Below are 24,141 nucleotides of genomic sequence, written 5' to 3'. Positions count from 1 at the left end.
CCCCCCACCCGCATGGTCATCAGGATCTGAACATTGCATGCAGGGCATTCTGGAAAGACTGCGTGGCCAAGAGTAAAACCGGGCACTTCAGCTTCTGGCTGGGCAAGATCCACGTCGTGGGTGTGTCCGGCGCAGCAGCTCGCAAAGTCTTTCTCGACAACCCCAACTTCGACTTTGTCCGCGGTGCACAGCTCGTCGGCCATGGCCCCGACTTCGTCCCTCCCCTGCACGAGATCTTTCACTCCAACTACCAAAACGGCCGAAGCTACTTCCAGCGCCGCCTGGTGGATCTGCAGAAATCGGAGCAGCTGGCTAAGCGTCTACCCGGCGTTGCAAGGGATGCGCGCGTGGCCTTCGAAGCGCTGCGCGAGAACCCCTCCAGCGTCATGAACCCGACCGACGCTTGCTATCGGCTGGTCGTGCAGCAGGCCAGTCGCGTGGTGTGCAGCGACGAGATCGCCGGCAACCCGGCGCTCCTGGCCAAGACGCAAAACGTGCTGTCGCTCCTAATGCACACCAGCAGCATCCACACGGTCGCACTACCGTACCTGCCGTCAATCGCCAAGCTGAAGCGCCGATGGGGACGATACGGACTGAGCCGGATCGTGACGCCGATCGTGCAACGACGGCTGCAGAAGGGGGCGCCGCGCAGGGACGACGTGGTACAGTCCATGGTCGACAGCGGCGACTCGCGGGAGTGGATGGTGAACTTCTTCATCAGCATCCTGTTCATCGCGTCGGCAAACGCAGGCTACCTGTGCGGCGCGATGCTGAATATCCTCGCCCACCACCCGGACTGGCAGACCAGAATCTACCGCGAGATCAAGGCCGTCGCCGAGGCGCACGCCCCGAACCGCCACGCGCCGCTCGTCGACCAGCTCGACTCCATCCCGCTGGAGGCCTGGGAGACCTTCTTCCCTTCCATCGACCTCTGCTTCAAGGAGGCCATCCGCATGTGGGTGGCTTTCCCCATGATCCGCCTCAATATGGCCCCGCACGCCGTTCCCATCCCTGGCTCCAACGAGGTCATCCCCGCCAACACCTTCGCCGCGTACAACACTACTGAGGTCCACTTCAACCCGGAGTTGTACCCGGATCCGTACAAGTATGATCCTGACCGGTTTCGCGAGGGAAGGGAGGAGTTCAAGAAGGAGGTCTATGGCTGTAAGTCTTTGTTCGACGGTTGTTTAAGCTGTGTGTATTGACGAAATTTAGTTGTCGGTTGGGGTCAGGGGAAACACCCCTGCATGGGCATGCGGTGGGCCAAGATCCAGCTCAACATTATTCTGGCCTATGCCCTGGCGATGTATGAGTGGAGTGGATGCGACGCGGATGGACAGCCGAGCACTCACTTCGATCGCAAGACGGATCTGAACGCTCCGGGCCCTAGTTTGCCTGTGGGATTGTTTTGCAAGTATGTGCCCAGGAAAAGGGCTTGAGAGGCAAGGAATATGCATTGGAGATGTCTTTACTAGTCAGCAATGGGGTTATCTATACCATGTAGCAGAGACACAACTTTACAATGTAGGAGTGTGCAGCTATCAATCCCACATATCAATTGAAGTAGAAGTAGATAGGAGTCTGAATAACCAATCAATTGAAACATAGAGATGCGCACATAACCATCGCAGCCCAGCAGCACAGCCCACTTCAGCAAGCCCACCACGCAAACCTACACCACCAGCCCAATAGTCAAAAAGCTACTATCCCGCGCCAACCTCTCTTTCAGGGCAATCAACTCATCAACATCCCAATGCGCCCACAAATACCTACCATTGAGAAACCCACTCTCCGGACCGGCCAACCACCTCGCAAAATGCGCCGGCAAATCAATATCCTCCCAAGCCGTCGCATCACGCGCATAATGCTCCGCAACAGAAGGCGTATAGAACGCACCGGGATGGAACGAGAACACCCGGAGCGCCTCACTCTCCCTCTCCGCCGCGAAATGCTGCATGACCTGCGCAAACGCCGCCTTACTAGGCCCATACCCGACGCGCAGCGGACTCCTAGTCTGCGCCGCCGCCGACGAAACATTGATGATGGTCTTGGACCCGGCCGCCGGGTTCGGTAGAGACAGGTACGCCTGCACAAGCTGGAAGGGCGCGAGGACGTTGACGTCGAATGCCTCCTGCATTTCCTGCCCGGTGACCGCCGTCGCGGGCGCCTGGCGGTGCACGACGGCTGCGCATAGCACCAGCACGTCGATCGTGCCTAGTTCGTTGATAATCGCCGCCATGCGGCTGTGGTCCGTTATCGAGGCCGCGTAGGTTAGGATCTGCACCGACGGGTGCGCGGCTTCCAGGGCTGCTTTGGCGGTGGCTTGTGGCTCGGCTGAGCGGGAGACGATGGCGATGCGGGCGACGTGCGCTTCGGCGAAGGCGCGGCAGATGCTGTAGCCTACGCCGGAGGAGCCGCCGGTTACGAGGATGGTTTTGCCAGCGCCATTGAAGTTGTGGTGCTGCGCGATTCGGGCGTAGGTTTGTGAGTGGTAGGTCGTCGTTGGACGCGGGAAGGAGGAGAATTTCGACATTATGTTCTCGTCCACAGGGTGCTGGATTGGGCGTTTGTTGTTTCAGTGGGTTTGGTGTTGGGCTGCTCTGTGGACAGTCTATGTGTATTCTCTGGTGGTAAGGTCAGGCTGACTGTGTTCGGGCTAAGACTGTGTGTAAGTGACACGAAGGATCTATGTCCCGATTGATAATCTGACAAGCCCGGGGTTTCGGAAGTTTCGTAGACTCAAAGGGGTTGCTGATTTGGGCGTCAGAGTCGTAGCACTCGACAGACCGCTATTAAGCATAGGTTAAAGACATCTAGATTGTCTAAGTGTTGAAGCGTTGAGTCAGGACTCGCCCACTGATGCATCAAGGACGCATCATCGAGAGTAGTGGCCTGCACAACAGAGTAGATGGATCCTCGAAATGGATTTGCAGAGAGGTGTTTTGCACCAAGCAGTAATAGGTGGGCATCTTAGCTCATCGGGGAACTCAATCACCATGACACTGTATTTTAGTGGCATAATAGCTATTCTCCAACAAGGTAATATTTCAAAGCCATAAGATGCATATGACTCCCAGATAGATTAAGCTATCTTGAAAAGAAAATGTAGGCTCCCAGAAAGACAGTCATGATGACCAGACCAGATGTAGACACCACCCCCGATACTCCCTGCTGAGCATCACTCGGGAACTCCAGACCGTCACGCACAGCGCCATCGTTGATCCACTCCTCAATCCATCCAATCGTCATTCTATTGGCGTCAGTCAAAATACCTCTTTTATGCCAGTGTGCTAAACATACTGGCTCCGCTTAGTATCCGCAAAGTTCTCGTGATCCCCAAAAAGATGTTCCTTATAGTACGGATCCTCCTTCATCTTCTTATAGTGTTCCACACTCTCAAACACCACCTGACTGAAGCAATCATAGTCGGCAATATTCGCCATCTGGCGATCATAGATCGTGTTCATCAAGAGCCGTGTTTGAGTAGGGTTGTGAATCTGCAACTCCATCTCAGTTCGCCCAACGAATTGAACCAAAAAGAAAGGCGAGACGTACCACCGTCCATCGCTTGACACCGTATTTGACCATCAAGTCTTTCGTCAGCGGCGCTGAGACCTCAATCATATGCCGACGGTATGCCTCCTCGCTCATCCCGGGCTTTCTGTAGCCCAGGATGGTGAGACAGAGATACCGGCTGGGCGGGAGGCCCTCTGTTTCTGCAGTCGTGGCAGTGGTTGTAGCCATTTCTGGTGGTTGACTCCGGCTCAGGGTACTGGCATTGTAAACAAAGGAGGGTGTAAAATAACCCGAATATATGGGGTGATGGTTCGGTGGATTCAGGGCGTTCGGGGTCCGGGTGTCGCTGCCCGCTTCCCGATTTCCCGGATAGGGTTGCAGGATCGCAGTGGGTGGTATATAGCCCTCATTCAAAAGCGACATCAATAAGGCTAGCTACCGCACAACCAATCATCAAGGCACCACAAGCAGAACAAAAACACAACCAACATGGGTTCCACCGAAACAGCCACTCTGAACTCGCAGATCGGGCTGTCGAACGAGCACGTCGGCATCCTAGGCGACGCGCCCGTGGACAGCGCCTCGATCCAGGAAGCGAACCGGCTGCTGCAGAAAAACCACGAAGAATGGCACATGTTCTTCCGCGACCGGGCGGGTCACAACCACATCGCGCACTCGATTCTGACCTGCCTGGCCCTGGGGGCGGCGCCCGAAGACATCCAGCGGGCGTACGACGACGGGGTGGGTATCCAGCGGCCAATCCCGGAGGTAGACAGCGCGACGGTCGAGCGCCTCGCCGACGAGGAGTTCTTCTACGGGACGCTAGGCGAGATCACGCAATACACGTCGTTCCTGGTCTTCTTCCAGCGGCAGATGGACGCGCACGGCTGGCAGGCGACGGTGAACAAGTACGTGTTCTCGCGGAGCAAAGTCGCGGAGAAGATGCTGGCGCGGCTGTACGAGGGGGCGTACCACCCGATCATCCACCTGGGGCTGGGGATCGAGTTCCAGCAGCCGAGCATCATCGCGGAGGCGCTGGCGCAGGCGGCCGCCCACGACGACAGCCACATCGGCCAGCTGTTCGAGGCGTGCGAGGCCCAGGCGGCCATCGCGTACCCGCCCAGAAACCTCAAGCCGCTCATCCAGCTGCTGCACGAGACCCGCGCCAACGAGTCCATCCGCTCCGCGCCGCGCTGGGAGGACTTTGGCAACAAGATGCGCGACGGCGTCGTCGGCCGCGCCAAGTTGGAGATGGCGTTCATCGCCTCGCAGTTCGTCGTCAAGCCCGAGGAGTTGGAGCGTCGCACCGCCGAGATGATCAGTGTGTGTGCGTACATGGCCGGCGCCAGCCAGCGGCCTGGCCGCAAGCGCAAGATCGACTTCTTCTACATGCATACGCTCACCAGCTCGATCTTCTTCAGCGTGCTGATCAGGCAGGACTGGATCAAGCTTGAGGACCGCGTGCGGCTCGTCGAGTGGAAGGGTCGGCTTGATCTGGCCTGGTATGTCGTCAGCGGGTCGGCGGAGCTGTACGAAGACGCGATCACGGGCTATCATGATGATTTCAGTGCCGAGATGGGGTGGAAGGAGCTGTATGCCGCTGTGAACAAGGAGCATGATGATGGGCATGTGGCTAAGATGATCCGCGCGCTGAAGAATGGACAGGGGGCGTCGCGCCCGTTTGAGGCCGAGTACCCCGATGTGTTCCCGGTCAAGGGCGATATGTGGTTGAAGATCGCGCGCATGGCGCTGGATACCACCAAGGACTGGCCGACCGACCAGAAATTCGTCAGCTTTACGGGCTTTGATATGGGGTGGAAGATTCGGCCGGATCTTGCTTAGTTTGGTTCTTATCAGGAATTGCTCAAGTGTTCCCTATTGAAGATTGTAGACATAGTTGTACGAAGATAGGATTCGTGCTTATTGCGTGTTTATTTCTTACTTTGAAGTAATTTGCTACACGTAACAAAGCTCCATCGCTAGCTAGGCCCAGTAGAGGGCAGATAGGCATGCAAAAAAGGAAAGAAATGTCTCGCCAGACCGGTAGCAATGCACAACGGGGTACCAGAGGGGAACTTGGCCGACCCATCTTTATTCACCACGCTGACATTCTTCATCTCGTAGCGACCCTCATCGTCATCGGCCGCCTCAATCATCCCCGCCGCCAGATCAAGATACGACACAAATGACTCATCGTGATCCAGATTCAGCTCATGACCCCGTTGCGCATCCACGGCGAGCCCCCCAGGCTTGATGAAGATCGTCGAGACCAGATCCTCCTGCGCGCGAAGGTAGGCCTCCGTCCTGCGCAGGTCCTGGTAGACGTGCGACGCGGCTGTACGGAGGATCGGTCGGAACCACCACGGCATGTGTCGACTCAGATGGTCGTCAATCGTCCCGGAAGAGAGGAGGAGGATCCTGGGGAGTGGTGCGGGGATCTGGCCATGTAGCTTCAGCTTCTCGATCGCGGCGATGATGCTCTTTGCTGTGTCGAGGCCGACATGGCACCCGGGAACGTTATCGTTCGTCGTCACGACGTGGAAGATGGCGCGCGTGTCGCGGATGCATTCGGCCAAGAGATCGATATCGTAGATATTTCCCTCGTAGACCTTCACGCGCTTGTTGTCGGCGACCGCGGGGACTTTTTGGATTAATTTGGACTTGTTGCGGCAGTAGGCGTTGATTTTGGCGTCTTCGGTGCGCAACAGGTTGTCGATGAGAGCTGTGCCACAGTTGCCTGTGGCGCCAAGGATAGCGTAGGTGGACATGGTGGAAGGAGAGCCTGGTGATTGACCTGCATCTTTTCTTCGTTTCTGGCTAACACGCCCATAATTTTATCGATCGGACTTCCTGCCTGACGACTGAAGGTCGGGGTTCGGACATGGGAGCCAGGTATAACGATTGTCGGCACATAGTAGGCCACGGGGATTGAGGAACAGGGTTTCGGGTTGTAGCTTGTCCGATCGTCGCATACTTATATTGGCAAGTCCCATCCAGGGGGAATGACAGAAAGGGGGCTGCTTGGGCTGCAGTCGGGGGGTAGAATGTCCGACTGAGGTTGCCGCCCAACAATGGCAAGCGATTGACAGCTCGGGGATTAGAATGTCCGCCATTGTCCGCCATTGTCCGCCGTCAATGGAAATGGGCGGCGCCACAGATCCACTGCGACCAAACTGTGGCAAAGTCAATTGTTGTATACAAGACCGGGGATTTTGGCTGCCTGGACTTACACTATAAAAGGGAGACAACATGCATGGTTTCGAATCCTCATCAACCTAGCAAGCTACAGCATACTCTACTATAGCATCATCATAACAATACTCTCACTCTCAATTCGAACTACAAACTACAGCATGACCATTCGAGCCCTCAACCAGAACTACCCAGCCTGGGGATTTGCCGCCCGCGCAGAAGAGCATACCCCGTTCTCCTTTCCTCACAACGCGGGCAACCATCCTCATTCCAATCCGTGGTCAACTCCATCCGGAGGCAACCAAGTCGGTCGCCCCGGCCACCCCTACCCATCACCCTGGGCGCAATTTGGAGACGAGGACGAAACCAACGAGGCCACAAAAGACACCGGCGAGGCAGCTGCTCCACGCAAGCCATACCCCTACCCCGGTCCGGCAGAAGGTCACCCACCGTACGCCTTCCCGGGCGCCCCCGAGGGCCGCAAACCATACCCGTTCCCAGGCTACGCGCACCAGCCACATACCTACTCAGGCCCTGCTGAAGGTCGCAAGCCCTACCCGTCCCCCTGGGACGACGACGAGAAGCCCAAGCCGGTCCCGCGCAAGCCGTACCCATACCCGGGACCAGCCGAGGGTCACAAGCCCTACCCCTACCCAGGGGCCCTCCCCTGGCGCCAGCCCTACCCTTCCCCATGGGGCGACGACGACGACAACCTGGACAAATGCAAGCCCGCCTTCCCGCGCCAGCCGTATCAATTCCCAGGCGGCGGGCCGCACAGGGCAGGGCCATTCGCTCAGCAACAACCCTACAAGTTCCCGGGCCACGCCCACGGCGCTTCGTCCTTCCCTTACCAGCAGCACCCGCAGCAGCAACCATACCCATTCCCAGGCTCTCAACACGGTGGACCCAGCAAACGAGGATGGAACTGCCATAGCCCCTTCGGCGGCTTCGAAGGCCCCTACAACCCCTGGGCCTTCAACCCCAACCAAACACCCTACGCATTCCTCGCTTCAAAGTCCGAGAAGTACCAGCCCGACGTCGACGTATTCGATACTCCTGAGGCGTTTGTGATCCACGTACCTCTTCCCGGCGCAAAGAAAGAGGACATCGAGGTCAACTGGGACCCGAAGGCAGTGGAGCTCGGCATCACGGGAACGATAGGTCGGCCTTGTTCGGAGGAGTTGCTCAAGACTATTGCGCTGGACGAGCGGCGGGTTGGGGCGTTTGAGCGCAAGGTGCGCCTGGGGAGCCCGGGGAGTGCGCCTAAGGTGGATGGCGAGGCGATCTCGGCGAAGTTGGAGGATGGGGTGCTTGTTGTTGAGGTGCCCAAGACGGAGCCCGATAATGTTGAGGTTAAGAAGGTTGAGGTTGAGTGAGTGGGGTTTGAGATGGTTGCAGGCGTTGGCGGGATAGCTTGGGTGGCTGGGTAGATAGTTGAATTAGATTGTTAATGTACAGTACTATATTTGTGTCTTGGTTGAGATTCTTGATATGTATCTTGTGGATTGTCTTTCCTACTGAGACTATACCTTAGAGTCATTTTCGTCAAGTTGCTTATGGTGACTCTGTCGTCATCCACGCGAAGATTCCCGGCATTTGGGCCCACTGAAATGTACAACCCCAACTAGAGATATGCTGCATGTGCCCATGGGGTATAAGACTGTTAAAGCCCTACATAGGAAGTCTATTAAATCAAAGTAAACACTAAATGAACAATTTGGACATCTTTTATCGGGTCATTCTTAACTATACACTGTACTAAACCGGATCCCATAGACATCAACCCGCTTTCCCCGTGTAAATCAGGCCTGACCTGGTGCTAGCTTTCTGTTGACTACATGTTTTAAAATGCGAAAATTACTTCAACATATATATAACTTCACGAGTCCTCCAATCATGGATACCAAGCAGCACTCTTAGTCTTTAACAAGATTGATGAAGTAGTGATTATTTCAACATTTACCGTGTGGTGTGATGGGATAAATGAAGGTTGGGAGGCGCAGCATCCGGTCGCGCTTGAGAAATATACAAGAATATACCTACGGTCAAAACCGACAGGCTGGGCCAAGCAATAGCGTGAAGCTTGGGCAAACATTGCACAGGCTGTTGTTCCTCGACTAGTCTATTTCTGATTCAGGGGATACGTTTTGGGAAGAAAGTTCTATCGGTAGAAAAACCAGAGAGACGCTTCTTATTCCTCTTCTTTTTCTTAATTACTCATGGCTACTGCTGGCTTAAACCAGTTAAGCTTCTGAACCCTGATATCTTACATGACTATAGTCATATTATGGACATTAGGAAACTTGTTCTGGCCAAGGATGAACGAGGTATACCATAAACAACTATTGAGTAGTCAGCAGCGAGATAGCGATAGATTGGTTCCGCATTTTCATGTTCTTCTAACGAACGTGGCTGTTAGTAACTGCTGGATGAGCCCTCCCAATGTAAGTAACACATGCACAGTGACATCTTCATTATAAGTCAGCCCAATCACCTCCGAGTCTCGGACTGCATACCAAATCGAGTTATTTCCATGAGTCTCGGACACAAAGCTCGATAAGCGAGAAACATGAAAGCAAACCCTGGCAGCAGCCATTTAAAGTTGCCGTTGAGAGGTCGTGCTTAATCGGATGAATGTACGATGTCGCATCGATCGAAAAGCATGTAACTGCAGAATCTTTACTTCACATGGCTGAACCAGATACTGTCTCTGGAAGCCGAATAACACGAAGCTCGGAACTGAAAAAATCGGACCATTGTATTATGGAAAACGATTCGAGTTGGCAACAGCCAGAATGCCCCGAACTCCGAATAACCCGAGGTCGCTTTCCCGAAGCAATGTCAATAACTATACAAGTTTACCATACCGGCAAATGTTCCCAATGCGGAAAACAGTTTCAGAGACGAACCACCCCTAACTATCACCATGACTATCACCATGTCCAAGAACCCTACATTCGAAGGTACAACCGCCTCAAATCACATGACACCTCAAAGACACTAACAATCCCCAGATATCACAAGCTGTCAACGCGCCCTCTTCGAATGGGCCGACAGCTACGACACGAAAGACTGGGAGCGTCTGCGTAAAAGCGTGGCTCCAACGCTCCGCGTACACTGACCCTCCCCAACCCTCCCACCCAGCTTTTACAAATCTGACGGAAAATAGATCGACTACCGCTCCTTCCTGGACAAGATCTGGGAAGCCATGCCGCGCGACGAGTTCATCCTCATGGCCTCCGACCCGCGCTTCCTGGGCAATCCCCTTCTTAAGACGCAGCACTTGGTCGGGCTGAGCACGTGGGAGAAGGTAGCCGAAGACCGGATCGTCGGGCATCATCAGCTGCGTGTGGCGCATCAGCGGTATACTGATGATACGTTCAAGGAGGTGGCGGTTAAGGGCCATGCGCATGGCACTGCTACCATGTGGTATACTAGGGTTGAAGGGGAGTGGATGTTCGCTGGGGTTTGTCCTCAGATTAACTGGACGGAGTTCAATTATGATCAGGTGTTTGCGGAGGGGAAGGAGCATTTTGGGCAGAATGGCGAGAATGGTGGGAATGGGCATTGAGAGATTCAATCATTGTGCTGGCAAAGAATTGGATTTTATTGTCGTGAACGGGTTTTATGGACATCAAGATTGTCAAGCTTGTGAGGCTGATATGTCGTATCGAGACTTGTGATTGCTCGCAGGGAGTTTGTACCATATTTGCCAGCAATTGGTCGCGTGGGAAACATCGTGAGCAAGTTCCTCAATACATGCGTAAGGAGTGAGAATAGTATTGATAGGACTTTCACGGATTTATGAATAAATCAATTTCGATTCAGTATATGCGTGGCAAAATATAGGCACATTACCACTAACAAATAACCACAGACTATTACCACCAAGCGAAAAAGAACAAGCCACAAATCTAACTATAATACTCCTCCAACCACGACCTCAAAGCCCCGATCGTAGGATACTCCAAGAACAGACTACCGGCTACCACGATACCCAGCTCCTCGCGGAACTTCTCGGCAATCACCAGACTCATCAGACTGTCCACGCCCAGGTTTGCGAATGCTGCATCGTCAGTAAGATCAGACTGCTCCAGACCGGCCTCTTTGGCAATAAGGGCCAAAGCCTTGCCCGACGTGCTGTCGGAGTCAACCGCCGGGGCAGCAGCGGGCGTAGTTACGGGTGCGGGTGGTGTAGAGGCAGGGGCCGGTGTTGGCGGTGAAACCTGAGGAGTGACCTCTGCCACAGTAGGCTTCGACTGAACTACAGCTGGAGCCGCGGCCGGCGCAGACACAGCAGCAGGACTTGAACCACTAGCAGCAGCATAGGACTTGGCAATCGAGGAGTCCGGCGCAGCGAAGAACCGATTCATGAGAATGCGGGGGTAGCGACGGAATTGGATGCCTCCCACCATACCCATGATCACATTATCCTGGAAGACATACACATCTCCAAGGTATACTGACGGATCGTCCTTTGTCGGGATCATCTTGACATAGGACCTGTACTTCTGGCCCGCGACCAACGGCCGAGCGAAGCGCATACTATCCCATCCGGGTGTCACGCAAAACGTGTTCGCAGTGTCGCTGGCGTCAGAGACATTCATGATGAACCCGGCCAGATGGGCGACACTGTCGATGAAGTACGGGGGCACTGTGTAGCTCCCTCCGCCGGAGACGTGCTTGAGGGTGACGTCGGCAAAGGCCTCGAACTCGTTCATCACGACGGCTTGCATGCCTCGGTACTTGTCCGCGTATTCGACGAGATTGTTGCCGAAGAGAGTGTATGCCATCTTGTGCGAGAAGCGGTTGGCGATCCCCTCGGCTGCGAGACGCTCAAGGGTCTCGACGCGGCCCTGCACGAGATGGGCGAGCGGACTCCACGACGAAAGCCATGCGTCGGCGTCGCCGTAGAGAACGCGACAGGTTGCGAACGGCTCAGAGACGTTGCCGTCGTTGCCAACATTCTCCCAGACGAAGTCGGCCGCGCCGGCGTTGATGTCTGCTGTTGTTGCTGTGACTCGGAAGTACTGCGGTACCTTGGTGTTGCTTTGAGCGACAAGGCCCTTGGTGACCGTTAAGTCGGTGATGTTGACGTGCACCGATTTGGCTGTGGGGACGAGCTTCTTGTAGAGGTATTCACCGAGGGTGTAGACAATATCACCGTGGATTGACTGCAATATATAGTCAGTAAGGACCCGAAGTACAAGGTTTGATAGGCACTTACCGATGTAACGACCCCACAGTTATTCATCTTGTGTCCATGGGCAGCAGCCAGGAGGTCAGGCTGCATGAGATCAGACTGCATGACAACCTTGCCGGACGATCCACTGAAGTTCTCCTCGATGATCTGCTGGACAGTGGTGGTCTTGAGACTAGACACCGGTGCGGTCGCGGCTTGTCGATTAAGGCCCTTCTCAGCATCGTAAAATGTATTGCCCTTGGTAAGCGCCCAGTCGCCCCGGTACTGGATCCAGTAGTTCTTTTCGTTCCAGCTGTAGGTGGGAAGATCCAGAAGACGAAGCAACACCTCAAATGGCCGGTGGAACTCGTCCCAACGCACCTGGAGCCCGGCAGTATGAAGCTGCCCCAGACTCTGAGCAAGAGTTGTCCAATTATCCTCCCCACGACGAAAAGAGCCTACGGTAAGAGGCGCAGGGTCAAAGCTGGCTTTGATGAATGCCACACAGACCGGGTGAGGCCCGACCTCAACCCAGACAGTATCCTTGTCCACGATTGACGTCTCCTGCGCGTTCTGCATGGCAGACAGGAAGTCCACCGTTCCGCGCGTCGCTCGGCGCAAATACTCGGCATTGAGCGACTTTTCGTCGAAGACGACTTTGCCTAGCAAGGGAGAGACAATGGGCAGTGTCGGCGCCCGGAAAATAACGCTCTTTCTGGCAGTCTCCTCGAACAGATCCAAGATGGGATCAGTCTGGGCTGAGTGGAAGGCAAACGGTACATCGAGGAAGATGACCCTGTAGCCTCTCTCTTTAAGAGGAACGGAAACGGCCTCCATTTGCTCTGTTGTCCCGGAGAGAACAGTCTCTTTTGGTCCATTCACGCATGCGAGATCGTACGGCAAATCCTTTACTGCATCCTCAATCTCTGAGCGCGATGCCTTGACTGCCATCATCTTGTGTGTTCCGGCAGTACACAATGACTCCAGCATCTGGGCACGCGACCCGACGAGAAAAATGGCATCACTTGCTGAGAGAACACCAGCAATGACGAATGCGGCGTACTCACCCAGACTATGTCCTGCGACGACTTCGGGTTTGATGCCGAGTGTCTCCCAGTACTTGGCCAAGGCAATCTCAACGCTGGTGTGAGCCACTTGGGTGATGACGGGCGACCAGGCGTGGTCCTTCGGAAAGCTACCGTCGATGGCTGGGATGAACGATGGGAATCCATGCTGTTGACCCAGCCGGTCGAGGGTTTCAAGCTGCGATCGGAAGAATGGCGAGTGATGATACAGCTGTAAGTTCATCGACTTGTCAGCGGCACCTTGACCGGTGAAGATAAACGCGACCGGTGGTGCCCCAGTTGCTGGAATTGGCTTCATAGAATCGGCTCCATCCAGCTTGGAAGTAAGCTGTTGCTTCAGGCTGCTCACATCCGCTGCGTTGATGGCTACACGATGGTTGTGGTGGTACCGTCTGGCTGTGAGCGAGTAGGCCAGATCTGCCATCGACACATTGTCATTTTTTTCAAGGTAGGCAATCAACCGTTGAAGATTTCCCTTGAGGGAGATCTTGCTCTTTGCAGAGACAGTGAAACAATGACTAGATCGAGGATCCGATCCAAGTCTCTCTCGCACTGGGCCCTCCTCCAGCACAAGCGTAGTGTTACCACCAGCCGCACTGAAGTTGTTGACCACCGCAATGCGCTTCTTCTCTGGTGATCGGGACCAGTTCGTGGTCTCGAAGGGGATATGCAAGTTACGCTTGTCCATATCTTTAGGAAATCCAGGGTTGATATCAGTCTTGATGCCGACATGGCGTGGGATTGCACCCTTCTGCAGCATCAGCAGAACCTTGATCAACGCAGTCACACCCGCAGCAGCTTCTCCGTGACCGACATTCGCCTTGACAGCACCGATGTGAAGCGTCTGCTTGGAGGTTCTTCGTTTGCCCTTGATCGGGGCAAACACGTTGGTGATGGACTCCATCTCTTCAGCATCGCCTGCTTGAGTTCCCGTGCCGTGGAATTCCACGTAGCTGACATCGAGCGGATCAATGCCTGCGCGCGCCATGACCTGCCGGTACAAGTCGGACTGGTGGCCAGCGTGAGGGTGCGTGATAGAAACAGCATTGGCAGAGTGGTTAGTAGCCGCTGCTGGAATCACGCCCAGGATGTTATCATTGTCGGCCAATGCATCATTCAACCGCTTCATCACGATTGACCCGACACCATCAGCACGGCAGTACCCGTCAGCCGTGCAGTCCCAGGTCTTGCACGCGTTGGGCGTCTTAGTGAGGAAATGGCCATTGCACAGACCCGCAAAGGCGTCCGAGTTAGTGAGCACATTAAGGCCGCCTGCGACGACGGTGTCGACATCACCTGCCCAGAGTGCAGTGCAGGCCGCCTGGATAGTCGCCAGACTCGACGAACAAGCCGTGTCACAGTTGAAACTCGGACCGGCAAACTTGAAAAAGTAGTTAATCCGACCGGGACCAAAGGCACGACATCCACCGGGGATGAAGTACGTGCTGATCTCTTGACCCGTGTTGACCTCACGGTAATCGTCGCTCGCTTGGCCGTACCAGGTGCCGATGCGGTTTAAATTCGTCGCGGGCGTGCGGTTCGGCACATACCCGGCTCGCTCGAGGGCCTCGTACGCTGTGACAATCGCCAAGCGCTGCATGGGGTCGGTCTGTTCAGCTTCACGGGGCGACATGTTGAAGAAGGGGGCGTCGAAGAGGCCTGGCTCATCGATGAAGCAGCCATACGCGGTGTGGCTGGTGTTCATCCTCTTCCCGGTAGGGTCATGATGCGAGTCAACATCAAAGCGATCGGCAGAGATCTTCCGGTGCACATCCATCCCAGCTTCAAGAAGATCCCAGAATTTCTCCGTGTCCGTCGCGCCGCCAGGCATGCGACACGACATGCCGACAATGGCGATCTTCGACTGCATGGAGCTACCGGGTGCGTATTCACCGTCGTCGATGTCGGTCCCAACCCACGCCAGGAGGTCGTCAGTCTCGACATTGAGATCAATCATAGCGGACGTTAACGCACTCGAGAGCTGCTGAGCCGGCAGGGAATTGCGGAACACTTTAATGTTGACATCGTGAACATCACTCTTGGCCACCCGTTCCGCAACACCGCGAATCACATTGTCCCATACGATTTGCTTGGTCATGACTTCGAAAATCACCTGCTCGAACAGGTTTGCAGCGCTGGACGCAAGAAACGGCTGGCCTGAACTGGTCGACAAGACAGGCACAGTTGGCTTGAAACGGGATGGGAGCGAAGGGGATGGAACGACAGCTTGTGCATCTTCACGCGTATAGATATGAGCCGCATGACAGAGTCCGCCATATACCGGGAGGTGCGCAAACTTGCGGTCCCTGAACGAGGCATAGTTGCGGAAGAGGGCCTTGAGTCGCGATGGGGGTCCGCTGACAGTGACCGAGGTCTCGCTGATGGCACTGACAAAGATCTTACTAGCTGAGGGGGTGCGCTCCTTGGCTTGGATGTCATCCAGCTCTTTCTGGGCTTCGTCAACGGTCAGTCCATAGACAACGTACGCCCATGAATCCGAGGATTCTGGATCAACAGCTTCCAGGTTATGCGAGACGTCGCCCACAAACACGCCCAGACGAAAAGCAATGCGCAGGACTTCAACACCAGCCGTGACAACATCTTCCAGGGACGTGGAGACTGAAACGGCTGTTGAAACGAGAATGCCCACTCCCAGTCCAGTCAATAGACTGTTGGGCCCACTTAATTGGTCCTCCGGATATAGCTCGCAGTGCCTAAATAGTCAGCCAAGCACATGGCAAGAGAGGGTGAAGAACATACCCAATGTACGTCCCTAGCTGCAGGACACAAAGCAGCACACCATCAATGGACTGACAGAGCGGTCCCTTGCGCAGCTTGGTCTCACTCGCGAGAGTTGTCACCGACTCGAAAGCAGGAACAAGGTGGGCTAGCTCGGCGCGTAGTTGGCTGACCTCATTTCGCAGTACCCTCGTGGCTTCATTCAAGAACCGAGCCAATATGGAATGGCTACGGTGTTTGCTATGGTTGTGTAACCGGCGAAGCAGGGTCGATAGGTCATCTGTGGGGAATTCGTTGCTGAAGTAGAGGGCCTTGAATTTGGGCAGGTCCTGAGCCTCTGCCGGGGGGGTATAGGTTACCATGTCGAACGAGGCTGTGGAGGATGACGAGGAGGGAGCGGACATGCCCCTATTACCTGTACAATTGGCAACGAAGTTGTACCAAGAGGAGGAAGTTGAGGGCTAATGACAGACAGTGGAAGAGTGGAAATTGTCTAGCGTACACTGAATGCAAAGGACAGTGAATCAAATGCTTGATTATTGATCCAAAGTGACATGGATGTCCAAGCTAAATAGTCCATTCGATCAATGTATCTCAACTCATTGCCACTCCATGGACTAGCAGTAGAGACAAATAGCCCGACTCCCGAGTCGGGATCCGGACAACGGGTTAAGCAGATACAGCACCCCCGACGGGATATACAAATGAATCATCTAATTTTCCGGTTTCAAGTTTCCTTAGCACACGCATAGTTCATCATTATATGCCACAGAAACAATGGGCGAAGGAGGCTATCGACAGATCAACAAGACACTGAATGCCTGTGCATTTGATGACTATCTCGTGACCCAGCAGTCACGACTACCCAAACTGCTAGATGTCGAGCAGCTCAGCCCCCGGGTGCTGCGTGTCCTTGGTCAGAATGCAGGAAAGGTATGCCCCTCATTGACCCAAGAAGATGTTCGAAGCTAATTGTCAGTTCACCTTGCAAGGAACAAACACCTATATCGTCGGCACGGGCCAGCACCGCCTCATCATCGACACCGCACAAGGGTACCGCGAATGGGCCGATCTGATTGATGTCACTCTATCAGACCGGTCAATCTCTTTGTCCCACGTGTTCCTGACACACTGGCATGGTGACCATACTGGCGGGGTACCTGATCTCATCAGAATGTACCCCCACCTAGCCGATGGCATCTACAAGAACACGCCCGAGCACGGCCAACACCCCATCGAGGAAGGTCAAATCTTTCAGGTCGAGGGCGCGACCATCCGCGCAGTTCACGGACCAGGTCATTCCCACGACCACATGTGCTTTGTCCTCGAGGAAGAAAATGCCATGTTTACGGGCGACAATGTCCTTGGTCACGGCACGAGCGCCGTCGAGCAGCTGGGGCTCTACATGGAAACTCTCCGTAAGCTGCAAGCACAAGGATGTAAGACGGGCTATCCCGCCCACGGTGCCGTCATCCCCGATCTCAATCTCAAAATTTCCACCGAGCTAGCACAGAAGACGCGTCGAGAGAAGCAGTGTCTTGCTGCACTGGGTCGGATCCGGAAGGAGAAGTCATCGGGACAGTTGGCCAGTGTGACTGTTAGTGAGCTTATTGATGTAATCCATGGCACCTGCGTAGATGAGGAAGTGCGCAAAATGGCGTTAGAGCCATTCATGGAGGAGGTCTTGAGGAAATTGGCGGAGGATGGCAAGGTGGCATTCCGCGTGAGGAAGGGGGTCAAGACTTGGTTTGCTCTTGCCTGACGATTCTATTTTGATTGCTGCATTGTATTTACTGAACCTGCGCGCACCCTGTTATGATATGCATTGATGAATGCTTCTTTTATTCACTTTTATTCACTCGCATACGCTTGAACAAAGTGATTTACAGATGATTCGTGTCTCAGTGTGGTTGAGGGGTTCCACAACTCTGTCGGGATCATATTCTAACAAAGCTTACCAAGCATTTCCGGCCAATGAGACAATCGCAACACACATACTCGATTAGTCCAACGTGAAGTTCTATTGGCTGTCGAGGTCTAGACACATTTTCTAAGCAGCACCACCGTCAATGCCCAGGACCTTCCCATTCACCCATTCGCTCTCATTCGAGGCCAAAAAGCAGACTACTTTCGCGATATCGATCGGGTAACCGCATCGGGTCAAAGGCGAAACATGGGCCACAATCTACAACGTTAGTCTCTCATTAAGGATTGAGTGGTCAATTGAACTTACATCCAGAATCTGCTCCTTAGACAGCTTGTCCGCGTTGGGCAGATAATCCTTGGCCGTCTCGTGGAACATATCGGTGACAGTCCCGCCGGGCGCAACCGCATTGACCGTAATCTTCTTGTCACCACAATCCTTGGCCAGACAACGGACAAAGGTGTTGATGGCAGCCTTGGAAGCGGAGTAGAGCGAATGCTTGGGCACAGTGAACGAGTCAGCCGTGTTGGAGCTCATCAGAATGATCCGACCATTCTGGTTCAAGTGCTTGTACGCTTCGCGGGCGACGAAGAACTGTCCACGCGTGTTCACGCTGAAGACGCGATCGAACTCTTCCTCGGTGACCTCGCTCAGATGTCCGAATGAGACGACTCCGGCATTGGAGCAGACAATGTCAATGCCACCGAACACCTTGACGGCTTCCTCGAATAGCTTGACGGTTTGGGGCACTTGGCTCACGTCGGCCTGGAGAGCGACAGCGTCGGACCCGAGCGATTTGATCTCGTCAACGACTTGGTTGGCAGGACCAGCAGACTTGCTGTAGTTGACGATGACCTTTGCGCCGCATCGGCCCAGTTCGACCGCCATCGCTGCTCCGATGCCGCGACCCGATCCGGTCACCAGAGCGACTTTGCCATCGAGGCGGTAGGGGATGTAGGAGACAGAACCCATTTTTTAAGTATCACGGATAGTTGAAGAGTAAGGATGCGACTTGGGATATCTCACTCGACGTGTGATTGCACAGTGGTTGATCGAATATGGGGATTGGCGATGCTTTTTGTTCGCAGTCAGGGCTATTTTCTCTTTCCGAATACCGTCACCAGTTGTCGGGTTACAAAATCCCCCGTTATTGCCCGACCCCATTTCCCGACTACGCAGGATGTCAACAAAGCTGAAGAGCAATGCTTTCTTTTTCTCAACCCTTTCTATTCGCGTTAAGTCACTACTCGTCTTGTGTTTGGTTTCTTGGGAGTTATAGAACGTTCTTGCGCCTTGGATATAGTTACCCTGTGGTGTTCCACTTCCAGCCTATTGGATATATTTTCTCTGCCAATCTTTCACTCATCCCCAACAATCTTACAAAGCCACATTCTATCATCCTTACACCAAATCAATGCCAGCCCCATCGTCCACCCAAGCAGCAACGCTGCAGCGCTTCATCACCGCCTGGGAGAGATGGGACGCCCAAGAATGGATCTCCACCTTCTCCGAAGACTTTGAACAAGCCACCCTCCCCCTCGGGCTGAACATACCCGTCCGTTCACGGAAAGAAGTAGAGGTCGTTCTGCCTGCTCTAGTCGCGACGGTGAAATCCTATAAGGTACCAACACAGCCGCCGTAGTCTTCCCGAATAATGTTAACCTGCATAGCTACAAATTCACCACGTTATTCACGACCCGGAGAACAATAAGGCAGCCGTGTACGCTGCATCTACAGGAAAGCTTCCGTGGGGAGACTGGAATCTGGAGTACTCGGCATTCTTGAAGTTCTCGGAGGATGGAGAGAAGGTAGCTAGGCTGGAAGAGATGCTGGATACCGCATTTTTGCAGGATTTCGGGCCAAAGTTTGGGAAGTATCTGCAGGAGAATGGGGGGCCGGTTGCTGTAGCTGCTGGGGGGAAATAAGACTTTGGTTCTACAAATTTTTGAAATACAACATGAAAAACATTTCAGAAGAATACGGGACTGCTGCACTAGGAATTTCAGCCATGATTTCAAGAATAGGGTGAATGTCTATGTGCGCCAAGAGAAATAGTTCGTTGAGTGAGGAAACAACAAGCAGTATCTAGGGATGGTCGCCAGTGGTGTTAGATCCCGAGTAAGAATATCAGGTCAAGACGAAAATGTCATTTATTCGCAGTTCATGATAGATCAAATCAATATAAACGTTCAATGTTCAATCCGCCCTCATAGGATAAGATCTCTCCACTCAAGCTTCCTCCTGCCCTTTGATATACGCCTCCAGCTTGGGCAAAAAGCTCTTCATAAACACCCCGTCGAACATCTCCTCAATCCGATTGACATACTGTCCACTCTCATCAAACCACACAAAACAGGCGTGTTCGTTCTTGTAAGGCCCAAAGGGAGAATCAGCGGTGGTAATGGCATAGATCACCGCTTTGCTTTCAGCAGGATCATGGATCACGTTGTGCACGGTAAGCTAAAATAAGTTAACCTTCCATGTTATACTGGACAACACTCGGGAAAGTACCTGAAAGTTGGTCAAAATGGACATGAGCTTCGGGAAGAGCTTTTCGGTAATTGCGCGAGTGCGAGGTGGTACCCCAGAGCTGAATGGCAGGGTCACTTGGGCGCAGTCGTCGGACCAGCTCGCCAGGAAGCCATCCGGCGTCCAGCCTTTCCAGCCTTCAATGAATTTGTTCAGGGTCGCTGTTTGGGTTTCGGCCGCGGCAGGCATGATGACAACAACAACTTTAGTGGTATAACTCCAGAGCCGATTCATTCAGTTGAAATTGAGAATATAAAAGAGAAAAGACTTAACGTAATGTACTCGGGACATTCAGTAGATACGGATGTCGGCTCAAAGGGAATCGGAAGGGTGCCCTTCGGGGAAACACCCAATGAGCAATCACCCGAGAGTACTCTTCGTGAAATTTGTCTCAAGATGAGGAAGCGAAGGGATGAGCGATAATTTGATCTATATGTCGCTTTCTCCCGATTTGCGGTCTGGGATGGCGATTAGGCCAGAGAGTCTGCCTTGAAGCGGCATTACGTAGATTTCGAGACCCAGATTCTTCAAGATAACATTAGAACTTCAATCTGTAACTACCTTCTAGTAGCCAGGATTATTTTGGCAGGCCAATTCCCCTTGACAGCATCGTTCCCAATGATCTCCTCCATCTCCTGCCACAATTCCCCGAAATGCGGATCTTCCCTTGCAAACGGAAACGAAAGCACATGCTCCTTCACACCCTCAAGATCAGTCACAAAGCTCCACCCCTCCTCATGCACAAACACCTCGACATCGTCAACCCCGGTATAGTTAGGTTCGTCGATACGCAGCTCGGGCGGCAAGGGAGCGGTGATGCCGCCGTTCTCCATATTGAGATGAATCCGCTGCGCCCCAGGAAGAAATAAACCCTCGTCCAACGGGGCAACATTGTACTTGCCCTGCGTGCGGGCCATAACAGCGAACAGCCTGTCCGGGTCATCAGCCTTTGCCAAGAGAGCTCGGCCCCCCGAATGATTAATTCGGGTGTAGACGTCCTGGATGCGTGGATCCTCGAACTGGGCCGCTCCGAAGGCAGCACAGGCAAATGTACCCCCAGGACGGAGTTGGCGCGCGACCTCCATCATCGCGAGGTCCTGGTCACAGAAGTGCATGACATTGGTAGCGAAGACCATATCCACGCTGCCGGTGGGTATGTCGTCGCCCTCTTCGACCCGGGCAGCGCGGTAGGTGAACCCATCGTTCCCGAGACGATCCTCGGCGAGGACGACGTTCTCCTTCGCAATATCGGAGATGATGACATGCTGGAACTTGGGGCGGAGAATGTGTGCGTACGGCCCGTTGCCCGCGCCTACGTCGTGCACGGTGCCAAAGCTCCCTCCATGTGATTGGTGGTAGTTGAAGAGGCGCTGGAAGAAGACGTCGGGCGCGGAGGGCCGGCCTTTGAGATAGTTATTCCAGAAGGCTTTGCCTTTGTCAAAGAGTTTGTCATTGGAATCAAAAGAGGAAACGGTTGCTGTCGCCATGGTGTGTAGACGCACTGGGTTGGCGGATGGGGCAATGGTTTACTTTGCCTGCCACAATATTTATACCCCATTGACCCGTGTGCACCAAAAGGAAACAAGCTTCGGATATCGGGGTTCGGGGTAGAGCTCGGTGGTAAGATCAGCAGCATCTATTCTGCATTTGCAAGTGGATTACAAACGTAATGAATCACTTTATGCATGTAGAAAAAAAATTATTACCGGAGTCGCTTTGACCCCTCCCCCCTCCACGCCCAAGTATCCTCGCTGTATCGTGTAACGGAATCAACCCCGCCGCAGACGCTCCACAATAGCCCTTGACAGGTCACAAAGACGCTTCCGCAGATCTGTCTCAAGTGTGTTCACCAAGCCGGGCGAGAATGGTGTTAAGAACGCATGTATGCCTCCTGCAAGGGGGCCGGTCATGTGCAGCGAGGGGTCACTGGCCTCCTCTTGTCCCGCCGTCACCGAGATTCTGCGCAGCCTCTGCGACAGCAGATCAACGGAGGCCTGAACGCCTGCGAGCTTGGAGAGAATCCGCTGCACGGCGATGCGCTGCGCATCCTCACACTCGCAGTCGGTCGAGGCTGGACCCTGCAGGACAGGTTCGAGTGGGTCTTCGCCTGATGCAGCCCCCGTGGCCGCGGTGTACCAGGCGATGACACGAAAGACTACGAGACACAAGGTGAAGAGAAGGTAACTGTCGTTGGTACAGTTGCATTGCAGAATTGTGCGGACGGTCTCACTGGTCTGCTCGTTTTGGGCGAGAACGCGTTCGAAATCGGGCAGCTCGGGGATGGTTGCACCCGGATCGTTGCCACACCCCGGATTGGCCGGGGAGAGATCGGCTAAGAGGCCAAGAGCACGAGCCAAGCATTGGCAGGAGGCCGAGTTAGGAACGCTGATCGACGGCAGGGCATCGATCTGAGGTCGCACTGCAGATGCGGGAGATGTAGGGAGGGTGATGGGCTCGGGTGCAGGGAATGGACACGTGCGGGTGTCTTCGAGGGTGAAGTCAAAGAAGGCGGCTGCATCGTCTTGCTGATCTAGAGGAAGTCCTACTGCCGATGCGAACAGTTCGTCTAAATCTGGGAAAGAGGAGGCGGGGATGGATGATAGGCAATTCTCGTCTAGCGATCTCAGGGCCCCGAAGATATCGGGATACGGCGAGCATTGTCTTTGGAGATCTAGCGATGGGGACAATCCACCACCACCAGGTGTGGACGGATTCGTGGTATCGCTTGCCTGCGCCGATGTGAATGTTGGACTTGGTGACGCCGTGGCTGTCATTGTCGCTGTCATCGTCAAAGCCGAATCCCTTCGTGCTCTTGTTGGATTTTTCCCCGATGTACGCCCTGCACGCTTTGCAGTGCTATACACGCAGGGGTGATCTCGTTTGGCACAGCGAGCACAGCTGGGCTTCTCTTTTGTACATCCGACTTTGGTAGCCGCACATAAATCACAGGATTTGCGCAGCTTAGATGAGGCTCGTGAAGATGGGCTCGGCAATGGTGAAGCCATAGTATAGGCGTGGAAGAAAGCAGGGTGATTCAATCGCCGAACGGGAAGTAGAGAATGCGATGAGGGCGTGGTGCCATCTTCTTAATGCTGCGCAATCTACAGCTCTTGCAGACCACGAGCTGTGGTGGGCACAACTTCCCAATCACGAGCTGTGGCTTATGTCGATCCTATGAATCCCAGCTTAGACCAGTTTCCTGATTTATAAGGCGCCAAAGAGGAAGCAAGATGGTTCTCCTCAGTCAGAGTCACCAAGAAGGCTTTCAACGTGATTGGCGTCCAACCATCGATAAACCCTCTCGTCAAGTAGCACCGCACCCAAACTACTTCTGGAGACAAAAGTAATGGCGAAACTACATCCAATGATCGGGCAAAGTGACGTGCTGCCGATAATCAATCGGTCCCCTGATCTTATGATGGATGCTATTGCAGGGATACCCGATATTAAGGCTTACCGCGCTTCCATTTGTTGATAGGCTCTATTTGAGAGGTGCTGATGTGAGATCTTTGCCACTTATGATTAGCCTGAATGTAAGGGAGCAAGGATCAGCGTAGATGGCTTTTTTTTTCTGTCCCAGTAGGGTTATCTCCCGACCCTCCCTCACTCATGTCCAAGGCTCAGAAACAGGATCGACACCTCCCTGAAGTGCTTCTGCATGGTACCAGGCAGTGACTCTAGACCATCCAAGCGCCGTGGGGTAAGTAATCTTCTCATGAACACCCCGGTCATAGCTTGCGCAGCTCTGAAGGATCCCACATTCTCCCTGTTCGCCACGATAACATACCAGAAAGAAGCAAACACCACACTACGGAGACTATTCGTTCTGGGATAAGCTCTTGGTTTACAACGCAAAAAATGCTTGATCCTCACAATGTCTTTGATCGTGCATTAAGCGAGGAAACCCGAAGGGTCAAAAGAAAAAGAAAAGCCCATGTTTTACGCACGGCGGTCTAGTGCTGACGGACACTGAC

General features: G+C 53.9%; 14 protein-coding genes across 14 annotated transcripts; 6 read left to right on the top strand and 8 right to left on the bottom strand.

Moving 5' to 3' along the window:
- Nucleotides 1-44: 44 nt before the first annotated feature.
- Nucleotides 45-1,577, top strand: BO97DRAFT_403313 (cytochrome P450; the record flags this gene model as incomplete). Its single annotated transcript, XM_025694711.1, has 2 exons — nt 45-1,164; nt 1,216-1,577. Coding segments are annotated over 2 exons (1,344 nt in total), but the record flags the coding sequence as incomplete, so codon positions are not given.
- A 95-nt stretch (nt 1,578-1,672) lies between these two features.
- Nucleotides 1,673-2,577, bottom strand: BO97DRAFT_459312 (SDR family NAD(P)-dependent oxidoreductase; the record flags this gene model as incomplete). The annotated part of the gene is made up of 2 exons (XM_025699277.1): nt 1,770-2,577; nt 1,673-1,718 (listed from the first exon to the last, which is right to left on the bottom strand). The coding sequence occupies exons 1-2, from the start codon at nt 2,531-2,533 to the stop codon at nt 1,673-1,675; spliced, it is 810 nt and encodes a 269-aa protein (XP_025555363.1). The 5' UTR covers nt 2,534-2,577.
- Nucleotides 2,578-3,145: 568 nt separating this feature from the next.
- Nucleotides 3,146-3,756, bottom strand: BO97DRAFT_362696 (EthD domain-containing protein; the record flags this gene model as incomplete). Its single annotated transcript, XM_025692473.1, has 3 exons — nt 3,556-3,756; nt 3,301-3,497; nt 3,146-3,250 (listed from the first exon to the last, which is right to left on the bottom strand). Coding segments are annotated over exons 1-3 (489 nt in total), but the record flags the coding sequence as incomplete, so codon positions are not given.
- A 212-nt stretch (nt 3,757-3,968) lies between these two features.
- BO97DRAFT_459308 (questin oxidase family protein) lies at nt 3,969-5,406 on the top strand. The gene has a single exon (XM_025699276.1). The coding sequence runs from the start codon at nt 4,006-4,008 to the stop codon at nt 5,356-5,358; it is 1,353 nt and encodes a 450-aa protein (XP_025555361.1). The 5' UTR covers nt 3,969-4,005; the 3' UTR covers nt 5,359-5,406.
- An 87-nt stretch (nt 5,407-5,493) lies between these two features.
- Nucleotides 5,494-6,437, bottom strand: BO97DRAFT_403312 (NAD(P)-binding oxidoreductase; the record flags this gene model as incomplete). Its single annotated transcript, XM_025694710.1, has 1 exon — nt 5,494-6,437. Exon 1 carries the CDS (start codon nt 6,282-6,284, stop codon nt 5,496-5,498), a length of 789 nt encoding a protein of 262 aa, XP_025555360.1. The 5' UTR covers nt 6,285-6,437.
- Nucleotides 6,438-6,766: 329 nt separating this feature from the next.
- BO97DRAFT_403311 (HSP20-like chaperone) lies at nt 6,767-8,380 on the top strand (the record flags this gene model as incomplete). The annotated part of the gene is made up of 1 exon (XM_025694709.1): nt 6,767-8,380. A coding segment is annotated over exon 1 (1,211 nt), but the record flags the coding sequence as incomplete, so codon positions are not given.
- Nucleotides 8,381-9,646: 1,266 nt separating this feature from the next.
- BO97DRAFT_337543 (Scytalone dehydratase) lies at nt 9,647-10,279 on the top strand (the record flags this gene model as incomplete). The annotated part of the gene is made up of 3 exons (XM_025691497.1): nt 9,647-9,671; nt 9,723-9,820; nt 9,878-10,279. 3 exons carry the CDS (start codon nt 9,647-9,649, stop codon nt 10,277-10,279), a joined length of 525 nt encoding a protein of 174 aa, XP_025555358.1.
- A 343-nt stretch (nt 10,280-10,622) lies between these two features.
- On the bottom strand, nt 10,623-16,076 carry BO97DRAFT_411439 (type I polyketide synthase; the record flags this gene model as incomplete). Its single annotated transcript, XM_025696181.1, has 3 exons — nt 10,623-11,882; nt 11,936-15,689; nt 15,736-16,076. The coding sequence occupies 3 exons, from the start codon at nt 16,074-16,076 to the stop codon at nt 10,623-10,625; spliced, it is 5,355 nt and encodes a 1,784-aa protein (XP_025555357.1).
- A 415-nt stretch (nt 16,077-16,491) lies between these two features.
- On the top strand, nt 16,492-17,476 carry BO97DRAFT_337319 (putative metallo-beta-lactamase domain protein; the record flags this gene model as incomplete). Its single annotated transcript, XM_025691489.1, has 2 exons — nt 16,492-16,647; nt 16,694-17,476. 2 exons carry the CDS (start codon nt 16,492-16,494, stop codon nt 17,474-17,476), a joined length of 939 nt encoding a protein of 312 aa, XP_025555356.1.
- A 288-nt stretch (nt 17,477-17,764) lies between these two features.
- Nucleotides 17,765-18,610, bottom strand: arp2 (hydroxynaphthalene reductase arp2; the record flags this gene model as incomplete). Its single annotated transcript, XM_025700430.1, has 2 exons — nt 17,765-17,899; nt 17,948-18,610. 2 exons carry the CDS (start codon nt 18,608-18,610, stop codon nt 17,765-17,767), a joined length of 798 nt encoding a protein of 265 aa, XP_025555355.1.
- A 442-nt stretch (nt 18,611-19,052) lies between these two features.
- BO97DRAFT_475702 (nuclear transport factor 2 family protein) lies at nt 19,053-19,563 on the top strand (the record flags this gene model as incomplete). Its single annotated transcript, XM_025700429.1, has 2 exons — nt 19,053-19,259; nt 19,309-19,563. 2 exons carry the CDS (start codon nt 19,053-19,055, stop codon nt 19,561-19,563), a joined length of 462 nt encoding a protein of 153 aa, XP_025555354.1.
- A 262-nt stretch (nt 19,564-19,825) lies between these two features.
- BO97DRAFT_459300 (uncharacterized protein) lies at nt 19,826-20,357 on the bottom strand (the record flags this gene model as incomplete). The annotated part of the gene is made up of 2 exons (XM_025699275.1): nt 19,826-20,098; nt 20,150-20,357. Coding segments are annotated over 2 exons (439 nt in total), but the record flags the coding sequence as incomplete, so codon positions are not given.
- Nucleotides 20,358-20,724: 367 nt separating this feature from the next.
- Nucleotides 20,725-21,654, bottom strand: BO97DRAFT_440722 (class I SAM-dependent methyltransferase; the record flags this gene model as incomplete). Its single annotated transcript, XM_025698101.1, has 1 exon — nt 20,725-21,654. The coding sequence occupies one exon, from the start codon at nt 21,652-21,654 to the stop codon at nt 20,725-20,727; it is 930 nt and encodes a 309-aa protein (XP_025555352.1).
- A 288-nt stretch (nt 21,655-21,942) lies between these two features.
- On the bottom strand, nt 21,943-23,148 carry BO97DRAFT_309690 (uncharacterized protein; the record flags this gene model as incomplete). Its single annotated transcript, XM_025691202.1, has 1 exon — nt 21,943-23,148. A coding segment is annotated over one exon (1,206 nt), but the record flags the coding sequence as incomplete, so codon positions are not given.
- Nucleotides 23,149-24,141: the final 993 nt, after the last annotated feature.

Source organism: Aspergillus homomorphus (assembly GCF_003184865.1).
Source record: "Aspergillus homomorphus CBS 101889 unplaced genomic scaffold BO97scaffold_4, whole genome shotgun sequence".
Taxonomy (NCBI): Eukaryota; Fungi; Ascomycota; class Eurotiomycetes; order Eurotiales; family Aspergillaceae; genus Aspergillus; species Aspergillus homomorphus.
This window is presented reverse-complemented; position numbering and strand designations above follow the sequence as displayed.

What these genes read in the sequence shown, in the direction of transcription:
- BO97DRAFT_459308 (XM_025699276.1), top strand. Translation starts at nt 4,006, where the DNA reads ATGGGTTCCACCGAAACAGCCACTCTGAACTCGCAGATCGGGCTGTCG.